The 23,283-nt window shown below is 56.7% G+C and overlaps 1 protein-coding gene across 2 annotated transcripts in view; it reads left to right on the forward strand.

The window, feature by feature from the left end:
• ESRRB (estrogen related receptor beta) overlaps positions 1–22,784 on the forward strand; it is a 104,336-nt gene extending 81,552 nt beyond the window's left edge. The window contains exons 4-8 of one of the 2 annotated variants that reach the window (XR_004900135.1): positions 5,310–5,420; positions 5,850–6,011; positions 14,172–14,441; positions 19,469–22,247; positions 22,285–22,784. Coding sequence is in view for 1 of the 2 variants with exons in the window: in XM_028507188.2 (XP_028362989.2) it covers positions 5,310–5,420; positions 5,850–6,011; positions 14,172–14,441; positions 19,469–19,713 (788 nt within the window). In the remaining variant the exon portion in view is untranslated. Of the gene's footprint in view, positions 1–5,309; positions 5,421–5,849; positions 6,012–14,171; positions 14,442–19,468 lie in introns of both variants that reach the window. The other variant, XM_028507188.2, reaches the window with a different exon arrangement.
• Positions 22,785–23,283: the final 499 nt, after the last annotated feature.

The raw sequence follows: 23,283 nt of genomic DNA on the forward strand, positions 1-23,283 counted from the left end.
TCGTTGCAAGGTGGTTGCCATAGCTCTCGGCTTTACCTTCCAGGTCAGAGTAGGAGAAAGACAAAAATAGCCACATCACTGTATTTGTCTCTCATCAGAGAAGCAAAGCCATCCCCAGAAACCCTCACCATGGACTTCCCCTTACATCCTGTTGGCCAGAAGCAGGTCATATGACCAGCTCCAGTTATCAGGGAAACTGGGAAAGCGGGGAGCAGGATTGCTGGGACTTGCTGGGATACCTTGTCTCCACTACAAAATCCTGGTTCTGTTAGCATGGAAGAGGGGGTTTGGAATAAAAACTGGAGCGACAGCTAAGGTCTGCCAGACCTGACTGTTAGAATTCGGTGCTCCACTTCTAGAAGATTCACGGTCCAACATCTTGCTCTCGTGATAAGAAACCAGGTGGGGAGGGGCTTATGCACTAAAATTATGAGCAGCATACTCAAGAAAGTATAAAAACACATTGACAATAAGGATAAACCTGGTTGAGCAATGTCTGTTTGGGTAGAGAGCAGAGGAACTCAGACCCCTGTCCACTGTCTCTGCCCTTGAGGGGCTGACCCTTCTCGGTTCTGAGCAGATCACATCAGTAAAGGCAAAGGCTTGGAAGGCCGGGAGGTGACTGGCTTGAAAACACTCTACAAATGTAGAAAGTAAGGGTGCTTGGCCGTGCAAGGAGGGTGCCCAAGAAGGTTCAAGTCCATACAGGGTTGTCTCGTGGAAGGATATAGTCTTCGTGGGTGCGGTGAAGGGTAAAAAGTGATCTGGGGACAGAGTTTAGCTTGATCTGAGGGGGGAATTTCACGAGAAACAGGCTGCCTTGAGGGAGGAAGTGTCTGGAGGCTGGAGGGACACATGGAAACCAGAGAAAAGACCAGACCCTGAGGTCCCTCTGTTTCCTGAGTCCGTGGGGCTTCACTCCAGCTGGCCCATCATTCTCGGACGCTCGCTTGGGCTGCAAAATGAATGAAAGCCCTCGCCCAGGAGGTTCCCAATGTCTGCCAGGGAGATGCATTCAGGGTGCTGTGAAGAGCTGCTGTTTTGACTGTAGTTCCTGTACTGGCACAATGAGCAAAAGGAGCCCAGGGAGGGCGTGGCCGGCTCTGCCAGCCGCAGTCTGGAATGACTTCTCAGCAGAGACAGTACTTGAACTGGGCCTTTGGACACTTGGGCTGTGAATTGCCTTTGGGGACAGTGTGGGCAGGAGGGATGTGGTCACGTCCCTTAGGTGGGGGCCCATCTGCCCCAACCTCAGCACAGGAGAATGGGGGTCCCCGGGTTGGGAAGCACACATTCAGGGCCCTTGATCACTGGATCCCCCCCCACCCCACCCTTCAATGGGCGGTTCCAGCTCCTGCGGAGGGAGAAGCAGACAGGAAGCGAGGGGAGCAAGTACATCTCACACCAGGTGTCAGTTTGCACACAATCAAAGCCCGCGGTTTGTTTTTTTAAACAAAATATTCTGGTAATTGATCCATTTATTGACTGGAGCCATCGACCACTGCACCGTAAAGATCTGGGGGAGGACATTCAGAGCAGAGTTTACGCTTGCTGTGCCCTGGGAGGTCAGACCCGGACGGCAGCGCGCGTGGATGCTGGCTCTTTCCTTGGGCAAATCACTAAATCTCTCTGAAAAAAGTAGGGATAATAGAGCTAAAATAGGGATGACAGCACCTGCTTTACATGCTGTGGATTAAATAGGGAATACAGAGAGAAAGTCCTTTGTAAATTAGGCTGTCCCCACTATCATTATTAATGTGATTTTCTGGAGAGATGTACCCAGTGCTGGGGAAGAAAAGTGATGATGATGATGATGATGATGATGATGATGATGGTGGTGATGAGACGATAGGAACAGGTACAATTTCTTGAGCATCCACTGCATGTCGGGTGCCATGGCAGACGCTGGAGTAGAACCGAGTCCCTGGGTGTAAGGGCGCCTCGTTGGTAGGGGAAGCCCAGTGCGTTATCCGGGCCCTGGAAGAGGAACCCGGCCAGTGTCAGGGGAGGAAGGAGGCACACCCATTGCTGAATCCGTCAAGACTTTCTTGAACACCCACTAAGGGCAAGGTCTTGTATCAGGACAGGGAACATTCCAGATGGAGGCAGCAACAAGATGTGGCAACTGCCCATCGCCTTGTCTGGCTAAGGGATACGTGCCTCTTTTCACTCCTTGTTGAGAAGTTTCCACTCTTGCAGACAGCTGCCTGGGCCGGGCAGGCTGGGTGCGGGGGGAGAGCTCGTGAGTCAGCCCTTCTAGGAGAGAGAGTCGGTGCAGTGGGGAAGGGCCCCCTCCTGGACTCCATGGCAGGCCCGAGCACGTAGTAGGTGCTCCAGAAATGGGATCCTCATGTCCTTCGTGAGTGGAGCTTGGCATTTGCACTCTTGGTCTCACTAGCTCTCCAAGAGGAAGCAGAGCGGGGTGGAGGCCTGGCTTCCCTTGGGCGCAGGGGAGGTGAGAGCTGCTCTGGGGCCATGTCGCAGGATGGGGGCTGGAACACTCTGCCAAACAGAACTTTTCCCCAGAAACCTTCAAGGGAGGACTCATGCTACCTGCCTGCCTTCGTGCGCTTGCTCCTTCTGGCCTCTCTGAAGGGCTGGGAGGGGTGAGGGGGCAAGTGTGAGCTGAAGGTGTACCAGCTCGTGTGTTTAGGTTTTGTGCCAGGTAGGATTCAGCGGTCCCCTTCAAGGTCCTTCCAGGGAGTGATGGGAGTTGATTGACAGCCGCATCTGCTAGGGTGCTGGAGGGCAGCACTTCTCAAACTCTTGCGTGCCTGTGCATCACCTTGTTAAAGTGCTGACTCTGATTCCTCGGGGGCCAGGCCTGAGATTTTTGCGTTTCTAGCAAGCTCCTAGGTGCTGCTGATGCTGCTGGCCCTGGACCATGCTTGGAGAAGGAAGGCAGCCCTCGGGGCCCCACCCCCATCTACTCAGGCCCTCAAGGCGTGCTCTCCTGCCGCCCTGCCACCCTGTGACTGCACCTCTGCCCGGGGCTTCTCTGGCCACCAGAGCCAGCTCAGCGAGGACCTAGGAAGTGCCAGTGACTGGGGCAGAGGTGGCCAGATGCCCCAAGGCCTTCATCTGTGTAGCTGAGGCCTGTTCTGCACTGTGTCCTAGGGTCCTCAGTTGCCCGACAGCAGTAGCCTGTTCAGGAGCACACATCACAGCCTGTCTTCCTGAGAGGCTCCCCCTCCCCCCGCCCAAATCAGCTGCCTGCCTTGCACCCTTGTCTCAGGGTCTGCTCTTGGAGAACCCACTACAGAGGTGGTCACTTGCAACCGGCTCTGACCCTTGAAGCAAGAGGGGAGTTCACTGGAAGCCTATCAGGAGGCCAGGGACCACCCTCAGAAGCCAGAGGAGGACTGGGGGAGGCCTGGACTGCCCAGGCACAGGACCTACAGGAACCAGGAGAGTCTGACCCAGGGCTGCCCACGCCCCTGCTCCCGAGGCCGCCACTGCTGCCCTCACCCATCTTCACCCTCCCTCTGTCTTTGTGCCATTTGATCCTGACTCAAAGCCACTTGGCTCTGCCCGTGTCACCAGTCCATGCTTCCATCTCCAGGGGGTGGAGAGAAGGAGGACCTGCACACTGTGGTATCCATAGTACGGTGTGGGCCAGGCCCTCCAGTGGGATGACCCACAACAGGAGAGTTCCCTTTACTTAGGAAGCAGGGTGGGAAAGGAGGCTGCAGACGAAAATGCTGAGCAGTGACTAGCTCCCCAAATAGACAAATCCCCTGAGCAGTCTGCTACTCAGAGCGTCCTCCTTCCCCTCCGGGAGGAGGCTGTGGGCGGAGCCCTTGCCTGGAAGCCCGGGGATGGGCACCTCCCCCTGGAAGTTCCTTTAGGGTCATTAGCATTTGAAGAGCCATCCCGCCCATTCCCTAAACAGCAGTTTTACTTTCAGTTGTACTCCAGCCCCAGGACACTTCTCTTCCTATCCTGGACTTGAATTGAGGAGGTGTACACCCTGAGAAGCAGCCAGACAATCACCCCTGGCAGGAACGGGGTCTAATTCCTCCTCCTGCTACGCTATTCCTGCCTCCCTCTTCCCCCTCTCCAAGGGAGGCCGGGGCTGATGGGCCTTGCCAGTCCTGCCTGCCAGGAGTGGGGAAGAAGCTAAAGCAGCAGGAGGAGGTGCTGGGGGAAGACGGGGGCCCTGAGATCATCCACTGACTGGGAAACAGGAAATGTGGCCTTTGGGAAAGGACTGGAGGTTGAAGTTAGCTGGTCAGGGCAGAGGCTGAGGAGGCCACTGAGCTGTGTTCCTGTCAGGACACTGGCTCCTGACTCGTCCTGCGTTTCAGTCAAGGCCCACTCCATGGCAGGGGAAGGAGAGCCATTCTGTCTTCTGTGTTAGTTTCCACTGTGGAGCTGATCTGATGGGTTCTGGCCATCTCTTCCGGTCAGGCCACACAGGTCAGTGGCCAGCATGAGCTTGCATGCCCTCGGGTGAGGAGTCCAGCAGCCCAGGTCCTGTCCATTCTGCTTGCTGGCGGGGGTGTCAGATGGTACAACACACCTGTATAGAGAGCAGGAGCTGGGGTTGGGGCCAGTTGCTTGAAGGTGGCAAGGACCCAGGAACAATACAGATCTCAAGGACTGGGCCTCACTCCTGGAAATGGGTGTTGCTGTGGAGCGGCCACAGTGCTTTTGCACCTGCTGCTGAGATACCTCCAGGCACTGGTTTTCCAGATACAGCCGGGGCCCCCTGTGTCCCCATCCTCCAGGGACGTCGTGTGCCTGGCTGACTCTAGATCTCTGTCCTAGAGTCTCAGAGGGTAGGACCCGGGAACTGACATTTGTAATGAGCGCCCACCCAGGTGCTTCTCAGGTGAAAGGTTTGGAAATCCTTGTTTTAAGTCTTCTGGGCACCTGCCAGTAGCAGGTGTTCCTTCGCTCTCTTGGCCTGCTGACGCAGCTCTCCCCGGTGGAGTCACAGCAGATCGGAAATAACGTGCCTCCTTTCCCCAGCATGAGGAGGAGTGCTTTTGAGTGTTTTTGTTGCCCCTTCCCTTTGAGAGACAGAAGGACTCAGGAGCTGAAGGTTGCTCAGGATGGATTTCAGGGGGATGCTGAATCCAGAGAGGCAGGACCAGGCCCGGGGCCACTGAGATGGGCCATTATTGTAGACAGTTGTTTTAGGAATGTCCAACCACCTGGCCTGAGGCTGGCCATGGGGCAGCTGTAAAAGGCCATCCGGGTGTGGCCTGGAAGGACTCGGCTGGTGCTGAAGTCCCAAAGTCATTGCTAATATCCCTGACGATGTTGAACAACTCTTGAGACCTCCTCCCTTTCCTCCCCAACAGGTGTGCGCCTTGACCGAGTGCGTGGAGGCCGCCAGAAATACAAGCGACGGCTGGACTCGGAGAACAGCCCCTACCTGAGCTTACAGATTTCCCCACCTGCTAAAAAGCCATGTGAGTGCCAGGGCAGTCCTGGCCCCTGTCACCAGCACTTGTACCAGAACGGCTGGCACCCCTTGGGGAAATGCCATCTTCCCAGTGCTGGGTTACGGGACAATGTGGATCCTGGGGAGGTGGCATCAGTGCCTGGTGTTGCGGTCGGGTACTTCAGAATGATACCTTTCCATGTGGGACACTGCAGTGTGTGGTTCCAAATGAAGCACGGTCCTAAGAGGGCCTGGGCCCCAGCACCTGGAACATGCCCTCTAGCCACCCACTCAAAGCAGGTTCCTCTTGGGAGAATTCACCAGGGAGGGGAGATGACAGCTAGGTTTGACCTTCCTGGGTTCCTCCGTACCCAACTCCGCTTCCTGACCCACCCCAGGCTCTGCCCCGGCCCCTCCCTCTTTCCCGGCATTTACTTTCCCACTTTGGCCTTCGCAGTGACCAAGATTGTCTCCTACCTGCTGGTGGCTGAGCCAGACAAGCTGTATGCCATGCCTCCCGCCGGCATGCCTGAGGGCGACATCAAGTCCCTGGCCACTCTCTGTGACCTGGCGGACAGAGAGCTTGTGGTCATCATCGGCTGGGCCAAGCACATCCCAGGTGAGTCGCACAGGGCCAGGGAGAAAGCGTAGCCAGGGACTCCTAGCCGCTGTCCCCACAGCCAGCTGCCGCTCTGATGCAGGGGAGCCTGGGGCTCAGGAATCCCACAAAATCTTGGCAAACCCGTTTCCCTGTGGTTTCCTTTTCTCTCCCTGTGGGGTTGGAGGTGAGCAGGTGTTTGGAAGGTCCGGTGATGTTCCTCAACTGCTGGGGCCTCCAGAACTGGTTGTCATTCTAAGGGGTCACAGCTGCACCTGCAATAGGTGATATTCAAACAGCATGTTCTTTGAATCCCTGAAGACCAAGCAGTAGAGTTTTTCATGTCGACCTTAATGGAAATACACTGGAAAGCGACACAGGAGGTGGGGCCTTCTCCTCTAGCTCCCTGTTAGAGGCAGGTGGAGTGGAACGGTCAAGAACATGGCTTGGGAATCAGATTGGGATTCAGCACTTGCAACTTGCTAGCTGTGTTCTGGGCCTGCAACTTGCTAGCTGTGTAACCCTGGGCAGGTCTGCCCACTTCTGGCGGGCTGCGCCAGGAGGATGAGATGCGGGCACACACGTGAGCAGTAGGCACGTCTGACATTGGTTGCACGCTCACTGTTGCCATGTGCCCGATCTCTAGGGGAGGCCTGTCTCCTTACGTGGATTCTGTGATGTTACGATTGTTTCTGGCATGCAAAGTGTGTGTAGTGAACATGTTTCAGGTGATAGGACTTTTCTGCATTGTGTGCGGCCTCCAACTCTCTTTTAGCTTTTGTTGTTCTGGATAAATGGTGGGAGCCGATATTTTATTTTGTTTTTGTAGACACCGATACCCACATATTTTATATTACATACATGTTGGGGACCTTTCTAAAGTCTGTGCCGTTTATTCCTGTAAGGTTCTAATGAACTTGGCTTGTAGCGTGGTGGAGACATCCTGTAGTCCTCTGGCAATGATTGACCGTGGACTTGGATTCTTACTAGCTGTGTGGCATGGGGCACTCTATCTTCTTGTCTGCAGATCATCTTTTGGTTTGTGTGTGTGTTTGTCACGAGCTCCGAACGATAAGCACAGCATCCATGGTTACGTGCCGAGAGTGTCCTAGACTTAAATGCTAAGACCCACGATGAGGAGAAAGCCCGTATGTAGGACGTGTGCACAGCTCACGGGGAGGAGCCTTCCCACCGACAGGCTTGTAGAGAGAGCCTGCTTGTCTCAGAGGTGGTGGCGGTGTGGCTCAGCTGGTGGGGTGCCTAAAATTCCCACACTGGGGAACCCCTAGTGGCCCCAAGGCGTGTCGACACAGGGCTGGGCTCCCGGGGATCTGGGCTGCAGAGCCCTTACTAAGGAGCTCAGCCTCTTGGGATTACACACTCAGTAGTTTCCGAATCTGTCCTGTGCTGGTTCAGCACAGATGTGGGGTCAGGCCACTGCTTAAGACACCTCAGCCTGGATTGCTCCACTAACCCAGGGCCAAATTAGGCACAGCTCCCCTGCACCCCCGCCCCTCATCACATGTTCTTCTTCAGGGTTAGCAGATACCGTGTCCAAGCAATGGCTCAGGAGTGGCTCCTGGTGGTCTCCCCAGGTCACTGCTTTCCCCTTCTGCCACCCCACCCCTGCCATACCTCCAAGGGGACAGAGTAGACCCAGGAGGCACCGTCTCCCCTGCCACCCATCCCTCTCCTGTCTGACTTCCCAGCTCCAACTCAGAGGGCAGAGCAAAATGGTTCCTGGAGACACAGACCCTGGGTTCGCGCAGCCCTGGGTTCTGAGCCCAGCTGTCCTTTCCGGTATTACGAGACATCCCATTTCTCTGAGCTTCAGTGTCCTCTCTTGTGAAATGGGACTCAGAGTAGAGCCCCCTCACCTGGTACACTTAGCCCAGGCCCCGCCTGAGTCAGGGACCGAGTGACTGTTGTCACTGTTGCCAACAGTGGTAAAAGCCTCCTTTCGCATTACCGTCTCTCCTTGTCCCAAGCAGAATTCTTCTCTATTAAAAAATAAAGTAAACATAGGAGCTCACCCGTCTGCCTCAAACGCTAATTTGCCTATTTCACATAAATGTGCATGCCGAATTATTTGGGCCTGACCTTCTAGTGTTTAAGGTAAAATTAATTAATAGGGTCTCCTGCCACTGCCTGTAAACCTCCTATGAAGGACGATGGCACATCAAGGGCCTGATATATTTAAACTAATCGACTTAATCCCATCTTAGACTGGATGGAAGACTCACCCGAAGGCCGCTCTCCAGCCCTTAGAAAGAGGAGAGTACAAGGAAGAGAGCAGGTTGAGTCGGAAGGATGCACGCCTGGGTCCCACCCTGGGACTTGTGCTGTTTCCCGTCTGTCCTGGCTCCTGGGCAGACAGAAGGTCGGGCTCCCTACGACTGCCCAAGAGTAGAGCTTTGAAGGGAGCCCAGGCCTCTGTCCTTCAGCAAAGGAAACCACACCTCAGGCGCGGTATCCCAGAGCCCCTGGCACACAGAGGGGGCTTCACAGTTGCCTGTGCATGCATTTATTGAGCATTAACTGTATGTAGGATCTCTTGCTAGTTGCAGCTGATACAAAGAATTAGATTGATTTTTCTCCCAAGAATCCTGTTTGGGAATAAGATGGATAATTTAAAAAAAAAACTTGGTCATAGAAAACTTTGAACAAAGGTAGGTCAGTGAGCATAATGCACCTGTGTGTATCCATCCCCCGAGTCAACAGGTGATGACTGTTTCAGCCCTACACCCATGTCCCTCCCGTCTCTCATCCGTGAGACAGACACTTGGCACACAGCGAGAGGAGCCCTGGGACAGAGTGTGGAGGCAGGAGCGATGCCCTGGGCTGGCTGCCGGGGGGGGAGCAGAACCTGAGCTGGGCCTTCAGGGTTGGAGGGCAGAGGCCATGGAGGGAAGCCCAGAAGGGCAGTGGATGCTGTGAACACACGCTTTCACACACGCACAGAAACTGGAGTACTCATGCAGGCACCCGGCGGCCCGCTCAGCCAGAGGAAGGACCCTTGCAGCACAAACCCACTCCCCGCACTCTGCTCCCTTTTCCCACAGTGTTGAACACAGGGGGTGAGTCCCGTGGGGAGCTGGGCCTGACTGGGGTTTGCTCAGAACAATAGCCCCTCTTTTGCTTCTGTCAGTCGGAAGTCCCGCTCGCCCAGTTGTTGATTTCCCAAGTGTTGGGCTGCCTGGAGAACAAACCCACGTCTTTAGATGGTCCACCTCTTGTTTCTGCTCTTGTTTCCGGAGAGTGAGAGCTTAGACCAGGAGCCCTCCGCCTTTTGTAGACAGTGGGTGTCACCTGATGAATTGCAGCCTCCCCTCCAGATGTCATCAGCCCATCATCCTTAGCCCGAGCCATCTCGAGGCTGCCCCAGCCAGAGGCACCTTCTCCTGCAGGCCCGTGGGGAGTGGCCAGCGCCCCTGCCTGCTCCAGCTGACAGGTACATGGCCTCTGCAGAGGACCCCCAGGGGCCTCCTCATGCAGGGGCCCTCAGTGGCCCTGCGCCCAGGTAGCCACCGGCGGGCTCACACCGGGGAGAGAAGGATGCCAGCGGCCGATGAATTATGGGCTGCCGAGTGACAGCAGCTGTGTCTGGAGTGGCCTCAGATCCTATAATTACATCTCCCTTTATTACCTCTGCTAATGGCCCTCCAGGTCGACAGAAACGATAATAAATTAACAGATTATGAACTCCACTTGCCACAAATTATGTGCTCTTTTTTTTTTTTTTTTTTTTTAACTCTAGGAGCTTCTGCTGTCAAGTCACTGGGGGAGGGGGAGCTGGGGAAGAGCCTGAATGGTATTAGATCAGTAAGTGCAGATAAAGCAACTTTCTGGGAGCAGCGGAGCTCAGGGTGGGAGACCTGGGGGGAGAGGCCCAGGGGGCAGCCAGCTTTCGCAGCACCTGAAGGGGCTGGTGCCTTGGGGGCTCAGCCAGCACAGGGACAGGGACAGCGCTGTGCTCCCGGGGCTCAGGCCACACTCAGCCTGTCCCAGCAGCCCGCTGAGTCCCAGAGTTGCTAATTACTTGATGGAGGAGGAGAAGATCCCAGCACAAAAAAGGAGTGAAGGGAGCTTTGTGAAGGGCAGGGAGGAACGGCTCAGCCCCTTTGTTAGGTTTTAATTAGAGAAGGAATGCGAGCTTCCGGTAAAGTCCGCGGATGTGGCAGAGGGGTAGAAGTTATGAGTTCCAAACCTCTCGTGCTCCTCGTGCACCCCTCTGGGAGTCTCCCCAGACACAACAGTAGCACTTACCACGTGCGGAGCAGTGTTCTGAGTGTTCCACACCTCAGCTCATTTAATTCAAATGACCCCGTGAGGCCAGTACTGTTCCTGCTCCTCATTTACTGGTGAAGAAACTGAGGCACTGAGAGCTGGGCAGCCAGCAGCGGGCTGAGCTGGGCCTCTAACAGGCAGTGGGCTCCGGCCTCTGTGGGCTTCAGACCCGCCCCTCCCCCGTGCTCCCGAGCACCTTCCGCGTCCACACTCATTCCACCCCATCCTTCCCAGCTGCCTCCCTTTCACGGTGCCTTGCTGTCCATTTGTCTAACAATCGCATTTGTATAACAATGGCATGCATTACTCTCGTTACATTTTGGTTGTTTCCTGCTTTGGGGCATTTCAAAGGACCCAGCACACACCTTTGCACATTTATCTTTGCATATTTAAGCATACTTTTCTTTCTAGGAGAAATTCTCAGCTGTGGAATTGCTGGGTTAAAGGGAGCATAACTTTCATTTTGGGCCTGATTTAATTTTATCTTTGGACACCTTCAACACAGTCAGGTTCAAAAGCCGAAAATAGACATAAATGTATATACATAGAAGTCTCATCTCCCTCCCCCTCCCCCTTCCTCCTCCCAGAGGCAACAGTTTTTAGTTCTCATTTTTCCTCCTAGTGTTTCCTGTGTCAAACATTAGAAAAGGTCAGACGGTTCCCCCTTCCTCGCACCAGTGGAAGCTGCCTGGGAGCGCTGTCCAGCATGATGCAATGCACGTTTGGATTTCCAAAGCCATTTCCAGCTCCCCTGGAAGATGCTCTAGGAGGAAGACAGAGGGCAGGGGCGGGATCCGCTGCTCAGACCAGCCAGGCAGGGAGGCCTGGACGGGGACCTCAGGGGTATAGCCCCCAGTGGTGGCGCAAAGCTCTCCGAGGAGCCGTCTCCCTCCTCCCACCAGCCTGCCCCTCCCCCCAGAGGGCAGGCCTGTCTCTGACCCAAAGGCAGCTGAGTCCACAGTCTTATCTAAAGGATCAGGAGGGACTAACCAAGTTCTTTTGACACATTTTCTCATCACCTAGGAGTCAAGGCCTGGTGGCAATTGTCCTTTCTCTCCTCTGTGACCTGTGTGTGCCCTGTGTGTGCGCCATCTCCTTTGCACCAGGACGGGGACTCGGCAGTGGGGGCGGGAGGAGGACAGGGAGCTTGGCACACAGAGCAGGAGACACTCAGGCTCAGGCTGTCAGAGGCGCCTCGTCCCCCTTCAGAGCTCAGCCCCAAAGTCCCCTCCTCTGTGCAGCTGCCCCAGACTCTCCTCTGGGCCACATCCCCCCACCCGTGTCTTTTCAGGGCCCTCCACCTTTCTCAGGTCGTAACTTCACGGCGACACGTGGTACCTGGTGTGTCTTTCCCTCCTGCCTGTGAGCCCCTGCAGGCAGGCCTCAGTTCTGGTTTGAGCTCACCACCTGTCCCCTGTGCCTTGCCCAGGGCCTGGCACTTAGTCGGTGCTCAGTAAATCGTTGTTGAATGAATGAAGGGGCCGAAGCACGCTATTCACCTTCTTCCAGGGACCGCGCCTGCGTGGTTAGCCTCACAGTGCCTTTTCTCCTCCGTTTGCAGAAGCCTGGATCTTACCTCACCCCCGCTCTCTGCCACTCCAATTCAACTGTCTACTAATTTCTCCCGTCCACCCCCGTCATCTTCCCCCCCACTCCATCTGCTCTCAGACCGCCCCCCTCCCACAGTGCCGTCCCACACTCCCCTACACACACACACACACACACACACACACACACACACACACGGGCTGGCTGATTGGTATCTGTTAATTAATGTCGCCCAAGGCCTCTTGTGCTCAAAAGCCCGATAAGGGAAATTGGATGTCCATTTCTATCTATCTTTTATTACCTCCCGGCTCTCCCCGCCACCACGGACAGCCACACACGGTCTCCCACTCTGGGGTCTGGACAGCACGCGTGTACCTGGCCCTCTGTGCCACGGTCTGTCCCCTCAGAAGGTGCGTCAGTCCAGGCTCGCCCCTGTTGTCCGTGTCATCGATCCAGCTCTTTCGTCCGTCCCCACCAGATGCTGGCGGCCAGGTATCTCTCCAAGGCCCGGGCTGTGCAGGTTGGGCCCGGGAACAGCAGTGATTGGACGGACAGGGAAAGGACAGCCTGCCAGAAAAGGGGGCTCCAGCCCCAGGGGTGGCCCCTGCAGACGGACACTCAACTACTGGTTGGAAGACAGGGAGGGACGGCGGTTGTTAGAGATGGAGGACAGCGGACAAGGGTGGGAGAGAGTCTGTCTCCATGGAAGCCCAGAACAATGGGCCAGTCCCGAAGCTCGGGACCACCCCAGGCCTCCAGTCCAAAGGGGCGAAGAGAGCCATACCAGTGATATGCCAACCACATCAGTAATGGCAGCAACCACCACCACCACCACCACCGTCTGGCCCAGCTTTGCTGAGTTCCCGCTGTGAGCGGGGATCAGCGCTCAGTGCTTCCACTCACCCTCGTCTGCGTCCTCACCCCGCCCGCTGCACCCAGGAGGGGTTGGGGCCAGGTCGGCAATGAGCGATGAGTCCTACATAAGCAAAACGGCTTTTCCTTCTTTCAGGAAGGCCCTGAATTCCCATTGCCATGACACACGGTGCACATGGCTTTGCAAACACTTTTCCTTCTTTCTACACATCCGGCACGGTCAGTGCTGGAACTGAGCACTGAAGTCGCCACCTGCGTTTAGTGACCAGCTGTTTGAAAGAGGTTTTCTCCCTCCCTCCCTCCCTCCCTCTCTCTTTCCTTGCCTCCTTTCTCCCTCTCTCCCTTTTTCTTGTTTATCAAGATGTTAATTGACTTTGCACAGAGTGCAGCTCTAATAGATCATCCTCATTTTGCAGATGTAGGCTCTCATCTCGTCCCTAACAATCACAGTAAGAGCTCCATAACTGGGTTGCATGTTCTATCGCCACTGGCTCATTTAGACCTCAAAGCGACGCTCTGACGCCACTGTAACAATGGTCCCGGTTACAGCGGTTTCACAGACGAGGAAGCTGAGGTTTGGAGAAGCTGTGCAGCTTTCCCAAGGTTGGCCCACAGCTAGTGCAAGGGCAGTCAGGATGCAAGCCCGGCTACCCTTAGAACGCACTGGACAAGATAGTGTCACAATCCTGGGGCCATCCCTGCACCCAGCCTCCGTTCACTCCTGGAGTCCAGGCTCATGGGATGCAGGACTGCTGGGTCATCGTTAAATGGAGAGTAATGGCCCGGGCAGCAGGGGTCTGACCCCAGGGAGGACAGGCTGCCTGGTGACAAAGCGCCCCCTGACCCTAGGGTCTCCTGAGCATTTTGGAGCCCCAGGCTGTGGCCACAGGAGGTCACTGGCCAGGAACAGCTGAGTCCTTGTTCCCGGCTGGGCCCCTGGGTTTCCGCACAGCTGAGACTCTGCACCGAGGATTGAGCACCAGTCCACAACACCCAAGCCTGCCCTGGCTCGAGCAGGGTGGGGAGCCTGGAAACTCCCCAGGCTGGAGGGGACCCTGGGCTGCCACCTCCTAATTCTGCTATGAACTCAGTAACTCCTTAAATTACGAATGCATCTAACTAATCACAAAGCCTCTCCCGACCTTTGAAAAACGCCACAGAACAGTGATAATGATCATAACAAGTCAAACAGCCTCTGCAGAACTTTGAAAAACACCAGAGCACTAACAGTCATAAGGGTAATAACAAGTGTCAGCATCGACTGAGCTTTCGTTATGTCAGTCTCTTCCATGGAATCCACACCTGACTCATTCTCCAAGGGAAGGACGATGAGTCCCAAAAATATGGGGGTGACGGTCAGGGTCCGGAGGGGCCTGGACACCCCCCACCCTCATCCCACCCTCCACCTGGTCCCCGGGGGGCCCTGGCCCACCACGTGGCCCTGGCTGCCCTCCTCGCCCCCTCTTCCCACAGGCTTCTCGAACCTCTCGCTGGGGGACCAGATGAGCCTGCTGCAGAGCGCCTGGATGGAGATCCTCATCCTGGGCATCGTGTACCGCTCGCTGCCCTACGACGACAAGCTGGTGTACGCGGAGGACTACATCATGGATGAGGAGCACTCCCGCCTCACGGGGCTCCTGGAGCTCTACAGGGCCATCCTGCAGCTGGTGCGCAGGTACAAGAAGCTCAAGGTGGAGAAGGAGGAGTTTGTGACGCTCAAGGCCCTGGCCCTGGCCAACTCAGGTAACGGGCGCGTGGGACCTGTCGGCAGGGGGGTGGTGCTTTGAGACATCTTCTCAGCCTGTCAGAGGGATGGTGTGAAGATGCCGGGGCTCCTTGTCACCAGAGATTGTGCAAGAGGGGGCCTGGGGTTAGAAGGACAGTGATGAAGGCCAGCACAAGTTGAGCATTTCCTAAGCCCCGACTTGCAGGGCGCCCTGCCAGGCCCTTGAGCTCCAGGCCAGCACACTGGTTAAGGACCCAGATTTCAGATCCGGGTTCCTGAGAGTCAGATCCTGCTGCTTTCTCTTGGGCGGGATGCTTCACCCTGTGCCTCAGTTTCTTCATCAGTTAAATGGGAACAATAAGTAGTTCTCTGCCCCACAAGACTGCGGAAGGGGTTTATTGGTATAGAATTATATTGTGCTGACAACATTCCTGGCCCATAACAAGTACTCAACCTGTCGAATAAATTTAGCTGTGAAGTTATTTCGTTCTCACAGCTACCCTAGGAGCAAAGTTCTTATCATTTTAAACCCATGTTACAGATGTGGAAACCGAGGCTTAGAACGATGAAGCAAATTGTCCAGGGCCGTACAGAGCTAGGAGTGAAACCAAGGTTATGTGATTCCAAAATCGCCCTGAGTTTATGCCCATTCCTTGCATCTCACAACCAAATTGCGTGGGCCCAAGACAGAAAACCTTCCCCACTGAGTTGTTTAGACACTGGCATTTAAAAAGAGGCCTCCATTTCTTGAGCTCTCAGAGGCTTCTGGGGGAGGGGCTGGCACAGGGGAATGAGCTTAAATCTGATCTAATCTGTGTCTGCACTTGGCGGCTGCCTTGTGCAGGGTTCCCTGCGGGGATGCAGAAGGAAGAGACAGGCATCGTCCTTGTCCCAAAGACAGTGTCAGCCCGCGCACACGGGTTCTGCTACAAGACGGCACATTGACCTAACAGTTCAAGTCTGAGTCAGATCGACCCAAGTTCAAATTCCAGCTCTGATCCATGGTGGCAGGGTGACCGTGGACAGTGTGGCCGTCTTCCGTAGCTCTGTCCTTGTGTGTGACATGGGGCCATCCCTGTACTTCCTCTGAGCACTTTTGTATCAAATGATCAACCTAAGATAAGGCGCTGAGCCAGTGCCTGGCCTAGGGAAAATGTCCCATAAATATCCGTTATTATCATTATTAGTAGTGTGGGGGGAAACAAAGTGTTACCAGCACGAGCAAGAGGGAGGGCTGGCTCCCAGACGGAGGCCGTACAAATGGAGTGGCCAGCTGGTGTGCTTGACACTGCTGTACCTTTCCTGACAGTCCCGTACCCCAGGACACCCCGGCTTACCAGGTCGGTCGGTCCCTCTAACAGAGGGCTTTGTAGAGCTCGCAGAGGTGCTGCTGATGCCCATCAGACCCCCTTCCTGGGCCAGCTGCTAAGTTTTTCGGCTGACAGCTCACAGTTGGCCCCTTCACCAGAGACCCCCCCCCCCCCACCTGCCTGGCCTGAAGGGTCATCTGCCCCAGCCCCTGGCACCTTCAGCCCGTGGGGGACCCGCACAGGGGAACAAAGGGCAGGATTCCCTGCAGGGAGCGGTTGGCTGGAAGGCAAGGCTGCATCCTTACCTCGCAGGCGCCCCCCCTTGCCCCACCCCATCCACCTCTCTTCTGTTCCCCCGAAAGCGTGCCCTTGCAAACCCTGTGGGCCCAACCCCTGTCTCAGCCCCTGCTTCTAGAGAAGCAGTTAGTAATGAACTACGGCAACATGATAACTAACATGTTGCAGTGTTGTATCTATACCCTGAGACGCCTGCAGTGTGATGCGTGTTTTGTCGGAGAATGCTCGTGCTGTTGGGGCTTCAAGTGCAGTTTGAGGGGGATGCAATAAGCCAGTGGCACATAGAGCTCCATGTACTGCTCCACCCCTGTGTGGCTTCACCTGTGATGAACGTCTTGCATTCGTGTGGTAATTCGCTACAATTAATGAGCCAATATTGATATGTTATTATTAACAAAAGTCCACAGTTGCCATCAGGGCTTTTACCCTGTGTGGTGTACACATCTAGAGGTTTTGACAAATGTGTGACGGCAGCGCTCCATCATGACACGCCACACGGAGCAGCTGCACCGCCCTCACGGGCCCCTCCGCTCGCCTCATCAGATGGCAGCACCTGAAGCGGCATGGCAGAGGGGCTGGGAGTTTGGAGGGGCACGACAGGACAGGGGGTGCAGCGAAAGCAGAGGGCCCTGGGCGGCCAGGTGAGACTGTGAGGCTGGCAGCCTTGGCGGGCCCGTGCTCGATGCTGGCTTCTCCCGGCCTCTCCGCACCAGACCCTGAGCTTGCGCTCACCCCCCGGGAGGAGAGAGTGACGGAAGGGAAGCCACTCCACTGCCACCTCCATCCCACCCTCAACACCTTTCAGAAGGCTCTTCAGCCAGGCCGGCTGCTCTTGCCTTGGTCTCAGCACGTACGGACACGTACAGACAAGCACGCATGCACACAGATACTCACACATGCACACACGTGCTCACAGATAGGTGCACACGCCACCTGGAGACCGACAGTGGCTTGGTGACACGAGCCCATCAGGACCTTCTGCTATCACCAAGCTTTGCCTAAAAAACGTGCTTGGTTGTGTGAGACAAGTGCTAGGAGCCCGGACTTTTGCCCCACTGGCTTCTTCCAAGCCGTCCTGCCTCTCGTGTGCAGGTTCAGGCGGCTCAGGGCGGATGGAGAAGGAGTTCATGGTCCTCGAGGCCCGGGCTGCACAGTGGAGCGGCCGGCTGCGGGCAGAGGCGGGGAAAGGACAGGCCTGTTCGGGGGTTAGGCTAGGAAAGCAGTGTGGGGTCCTAGAGGCTCCCAGGCTGTGAAGGTATTGGCTTGTCACAGGGTCGGTATAGGGAACCATGAAGGATAGGGCGGGGGCGGGGTGGTGACCGGTCCCCAGCGGTAAGGTGGGAGAGTCACCCAGGCAGACAGAGTGCGTCAGGGGCCAGGGGATCATTGCCGTGGTCCTGGTGGCTGCCCTAGCGGCCCCTGTGAGTACCACTGCTGAGGCCGAGTGGATGGGACAGGCTCACCCGAGTGCGGTTCAGGGGGCTAACAATGGGCAGACGGGTGAAGCCCGTCAGCGACAGGCCGTGGCCCCAGAGCCTGCCCCCTGGGGAGTCTGCGGCCGACTTTCACCCCTTGTCCCTCTCCAAGGCTCCCTGACAGCAGGGGAAAAAATCATAGCCATTGATTTTGTAATTAACAGTTTATCAATGCCATCGATACAGACGCGCTGATGGATTGCAAAGAAATTAATCTTGCAATGTTATTTTATTTCATTTTTGGTCGAAAGCAGCTGCCAATTTCAGCCTCCTTGGGGAGGAGGGTGGGGGGCTGGGGAAAGGACGCTGGCAGGAGGCAGGGAGTCTGGGTAGCCAGGCCCCCCACCTTACAGGCACCCCCACACCTTAGATTCACACTCTGGGAACAGTCGGAAGAGCAGGAATGGAGCCAGGCTCCCCTGCAACTGGCAAAGAAGGAGTCCTCGCTGCCTCGGCAACCAGGAGCCGAAACTCGGGGAGGGGTCCTGTGTATGGGGGCAGCAACATCCCAGCCCTGCAAGGGCTCCCGCCCCCAGTGGGAGTCCTCTCAGCAATGGTCATGGTAACGCTCATTCGGTGCCTACTTACTGCCTGGTGCTGTGCTCTTTCGTCCAACCCTCACCTGCACTCATATTTGCTCCATCTTGAAGACCTAGAGCCCAAGTCACATGGCCAAAGGTGCTCCGCAGCTGAGACCCCAGCTACCTCATCTACCTCATCCCACTGCTGTCCTCCTAAGAGAGAGAGGCAGGGCTCCTGAAGGCACAGGCTGAGAGTCGACCCAGGAGGTCAGGGGGCGGTCATCGGTGCAGCTGCCCTTAGCAGTCCGGTATCTAAACCACCCGACTGCTCTGCTCTTTTGAGTGATTCAGGAAACGTGCCCAGCCTTCCTTGGAGACCCACTCAGAGCTTCAAGCTGACGTGACTCACCTGCGCCCTCCCCTCTCACCTTTGGCAGGCGCTGGACGCTGCAGTCCAGGGTGGCACTTTAGGGAATGTCAGGAGAGGGCTGGTTACCCTCCTCCAGGCCAGGGAATGGGGTCCGGGAGATTCCCTTTGCTTCAGCTCAGACCCAACTGTAACCCAGCCGTCAGCGCCTCCCGCCCTGCTGAGATTTTGGTAAATTTCGTTTGAACCCCTAATTTGTGGCCTGAGTCCAAAGCCCTCCCCAGGATTTTAGATCACAAGGGTCCCTGCCAACAGCTGCCTTCGTCACCGTGCCCCATGTGTCCAGCCATGCTGTCTCAGTACCCCCGTGTTCCCCACCACGGGGCACCCAGACCCAGAGCCTGACTCTGGATCTGCGTCTGTACTCTCTGGCCAGCATGTTGTAGGGTTAGCGCTTGCAGTGAAGGCCTGAGCTGGTGCCTGGCAGCAGCAGCAATAGTAGTGATGCTGCTGATGCTGCTGATGGTGATGGTGGTGGTGGTGATACCACTAGCTGGGCCTTTACTTTGTGCTGGTTTAAGCCCTTGATCTGTATTAATTCATTTAAACTCTTGAGGTAGGTACAGCTATTATCTCATTTCACAAATGAGGAACCTGGGGCTCAGGGAAGCTAAATAACTTGCCTAACAGCAAATGAGGGATGTGGGATGCCGCTTCCACCAGTCTGGCCCCGGAGCCGCCCCCCCCCCCCCCCCCCCCCCCCCAGTCCTGCAGGGCACTTACAGGACTCCTCATGTTCAAACCCTTCAGGGTTTCCACTTCCGTCTCTTGGTGGTTCCTCAAGAAACATCCTCCGCAGATAGAGACCTCTCACTCCCTGGGTCCAACCCCCAGCTGTGTCATTGGCCTCTGTGACCTCAGACTAGTGGCCCAGGCTCTCTGAGCCTTGGTTTCCCTCTCTCTGAAGTGAGGACTTGGACAGCCCCAAAGCAGAGCCAAGGACCCTGGCGGCCCCCCAGCCCCATGGCATTGCTCTCCGCCCAGGGCCCCTGATGCTCCCCCTTGTGCCCACAGATTCCATGTACATCGAAGACCTGGAGGCGGTCCAGAAGCTGCAGGACCTGCTGCATGAGGCACTGCAGGACTATGAGCTCAGCCAGCGCCACGCGGAGCCGCGGAGGACGGGCCAGCTGCTGCTGACGCTGCCCCTGCTGAGGCAGACGGCCGCCAAGGCTGTGCAGCACTTCTACAGCATCAAACTGCAGGGCAAGGTGCCCATGCACAAACTCTTCCTGGAGATGCTGGAGGCCAAGGTCTGACGGCCTAGGACACAGACAGACTCCCACCTGTGGACAGACAAATGGATGGCCCAATGCAGAGACCTCCACAGCCACCAGCCTCGCCCTTCCAGCCCTGTGTCATGGCCTGGGGCAGTCCCAGAAGAAGGGGCTTCTTGCCCCCAGGCTGTGTGCAGAGTCCTGGGTGCTGTGAGACAGGGGAATGGGGGTGGGGGGCGGGGCGTGGGGCTCATCTGAAACTGGCTTTTTCTTGGGTATGTTTTTCCTTCTCCATGGGCAGTGCTGACGCCTGGCCCAGGGCTGACTTCCCTGACACTGGAGACCACTGAGGAAGGGCCCCCTCTCCCCACTGGACCACCAAGAGGTAGCTTGAACAGTCCCTGGTCCCACCCCCACCTACCCACCCCCACCCCAGGCCTGGTGGGCAGCGCTAGGGCCCAGAACTCAGGCACACTCAGGTTGGATACCACCTGGCGGCGTTCCTTCTCAGAGGGCAGGTGCTCCCTCCCAGAAGCCCTGCCTACTCTGTGGGTCCCGCGGTCCCTCAAGAGGCCCCGTGCCTTCGACAGTCCAGCCGGCCCCTCCTTCCACACTTTGCCTCAGCTCCGCACACGCCCAGCTCCTGGGGGACTCACCATCGGGAGAGTAGCTGCAAGAACTGGCACATTTTCATGGGCACTCCAGCGCTCAGTGCCCCCCATCTGCCTGTCCTCCTCCTCCTCTTCACCCCCAGGAGCCCCCCTGCTACTTCCTGGCCCTCCTTCAGAGCTCGCTCTTCCGCCAGCCACCACGGCCAGAGGCTGTAGCGGGAATAGTGCCGGCCCACAGAAGAGCTCCCCAGAGTTCCCCTTTATCCTTGCCCTCCCCCGCCCTCTGTCAGCCTTCGGGGCAGGTCCAGAGCATGCAGTCTGCGGGAAGTGGAGAAGCGGAGGGCCCTGACCCCATCTGGGGCACCTGGACACTAAGATTCCAGGCTGGGAGGATCTGGGCAGAATGCGGGGAGGCCCAAACCAATCTCTGCTGAGCGCGGAAAAGCCCAGGAGTAGATAAGCAGACGGGGGACACCTGAAGACAGGGAGCTCAGTGGGGGCCGCCGGCCTCTCTGACCCACCCTGCTTCCATGCGCAGTGGACGCCTGGACGCCCCCTCCCCGCGTGGTGTGCACGGGTGGCCGAGGGCGGCTTGGAGGCTCTCCCAAGAATGGAAGATACCTTTCCCAGCAGCCAACTTCTAAAGCACGCGTCAGGGCCACCCCATCTGGGACACTTTTCACCTGGGGCATAAGCACACCCTTTCTAACCCAACCTCCCGTCACCTGGAGAGGCAGGCGGATCCCCACCACCCCTCGCTAGGACACCAGGAGGCCAGGGGCCATCGTCCACAGCCTCCTGGGCTTTCCAAGGCTGGCGGCTGTTGCTGGCTCCGCCTCCCCGTCTCTCTGGACAGACACCAGCTCTCCAGGCAGCAGGGCTGGCTAAGACCCAGCAGCTGCAGAGTGGCCGGCTGACGTCCCCACATAGCAATATTAAGGGTCCCAGTGACATGTGCCCCCCTCCATTCCCCGTTGGCTCTGGGGAAACCAAGCCCACAGTCACTTGACAGTCAGCACTGGAATTACAACCGATCCAGAATGCTCTATCCCTAGCTCCGTGTGGGTCCCCATTGTCCTTCATCTGGGAGGGCACCTCCTCAGCATCCAGGAACTGGGGCAAAGCCCAAATGCAACCTAACCATGAGTGGCCGTGCCCGGGGTCTGAACTGGAGAACTCTCAGTGAGAGAACGGGGGCCTGCCTCTCCCTGGGCTGCGTGCTGCCGGGCCGTGGGGCAGTTGGGGGCATCTCATACCTGGGTGCCCTGCTCGGTGCAGCGGCACTTTCTGCTCAAGCATGAGGACCACATGGCGGGGCTCGTGTCCGCTGGCATTTGCAGTCCATCTTTGCCAAGAACAGCCTCTCTGGCTACCGGTGCAACAACCGGCCTGGAGCGGGCGGGTGCTCCGTAGGTGGTGCAGCTTCGCCTCATGTACCTGGCAGCAGAGTCCCTTTCTAGCAGAGGGCCTGAGGCCTTGGTGCCGATGAGGTGGATGCTGCTGATGCTTTTACTCTAAAAAAATCTCTTAGAGCAACAGGAAGTACATTGGTAACAACGGGAATAGGAACGCCACTCGGAGGGAGAGGTCTGGGCCCACGGTGATGGAGCCCCGATGTTCGGGGAGCCCCTGTAGGGGCCAACTCCTTGGTTGGAGGCCCCTCCAGCTCTGGGGCCTCCCTGGGAGGAGGGGGGCCCTGGCTTAGTGGGGAGACGGGGAAGTGAGGAGAGGTTAGGATACCCCCATGCACACACACAAACAGGACAGAACTCAAGTTTTACCCCAATTCTGCTGTCCCTGGAAAACCTGTAAAGCGGAAATAGCCCTTCGCAGTTGTATCCTCATGACACAGGCCATTGAAACGAACCAAGAAATAAAGTGTACAAATCCAACGGTGGAGAAGGTGGTTGTGGCTGGGTTTTGTTTGGCCCCCGTGTCCCCACCCTTGCTAAAGCTTCCGGACTGGTTTTGTCCCACTGGAACCTCGAAAAGAGGCGCCCAGGTTTTGTGCACAGGAAACCTCGGCTGCCTCCCAGGGCACGGGGGCAGAGCCCCGTAGGAGGCTCTCACAGCCGGGGTGGGGTGCGGGGTGGGAGGCCATGGGGAGGACTCGGAGGAGCTGGAATCTGCACGCACCCCTGTGTCAGGGGCGCCCTCCCCTCCCCTCCCCTGTGCAGATGGGAGAAGTGCCAGGGAGTCAGGGGCGGCCTGGGGGAGTGGCGGCCCCCCTGGAGCAGGAAGACAGGGGGCCCTGCCCACGGAACAGCACCAAAGAAAAGCACTATGTGGAAAGATTGTCTTATTTTCTAATAATGATAATGTGGCTGGAATGGCTTCTTAAATGTATATATTTTTAAAAATGGCAGCCCCTCATTGCATCACCCACCTGTACGGATTTCCTCCTCTGTCTGTGTCTCCCAGAGACCCCCATGTAAATGCACCACCCGAGGATTCTCCAGTCCTGGTCCCGTGTATCTGGAATCCAATAAATAAGGAAAGGCCCGTTGGAGAATTTCTTCGCACATGCTCTCTCAGGCTGGCTGCCCCCTGGTCTCGGGCCCATGCTAGGAGAGGCCATGGGGAGAGCCAGTTCGGCCCCTGTTCTCTGGGCATTGAAGCGTGCTCAGCAGCAAAACTCAGGCATGCGACTCGAGAAGAAGAATCCCCATCTGAGAAACCCTGTCCTGCCTTTTCTACGTGGAAGAGGAATGGTGAGGCCCTCTGTTCTCTTCATGGCCGTCAGGGACACCGGACATCAATTGCATGAGGACCTGAAGCACTTCATTAGCCATTCCAGCTCCAGCGCCTGGCAGTCGGAAGCCTGCCTTCTTTTTTACAGGCAATGGGGGGAGGGGGAGTGGTCTGTGGAGGCCTTTTTTCCTACTTACTTTTTCCAGGAAATCGGTCTCATTTCAGACATCCCTCCCTCGCCAGCCCAAATGCCCAGTCCATCTGTGCAAAGATCCCTTCGGCAGCTGTCACAAGGCAAAGCTAAGGCACT

Source organism: Phyllostomus discolor, chromosome 1 (genome assembly GCF_004126475.2).
Source record: "Phyllostomus discolor isolate MPI-MPIP mPhyDis1 chromosome 1, mPhyDis1.pri.v3, whole genome shotgun sequence".
Taxonomy (NCBI): Eukaryota; Metazoa; Chordata; class Mammalia; order Chiroptera; family Phyllostomidae; genus Phyllostomus; species Phyllostomus discolor.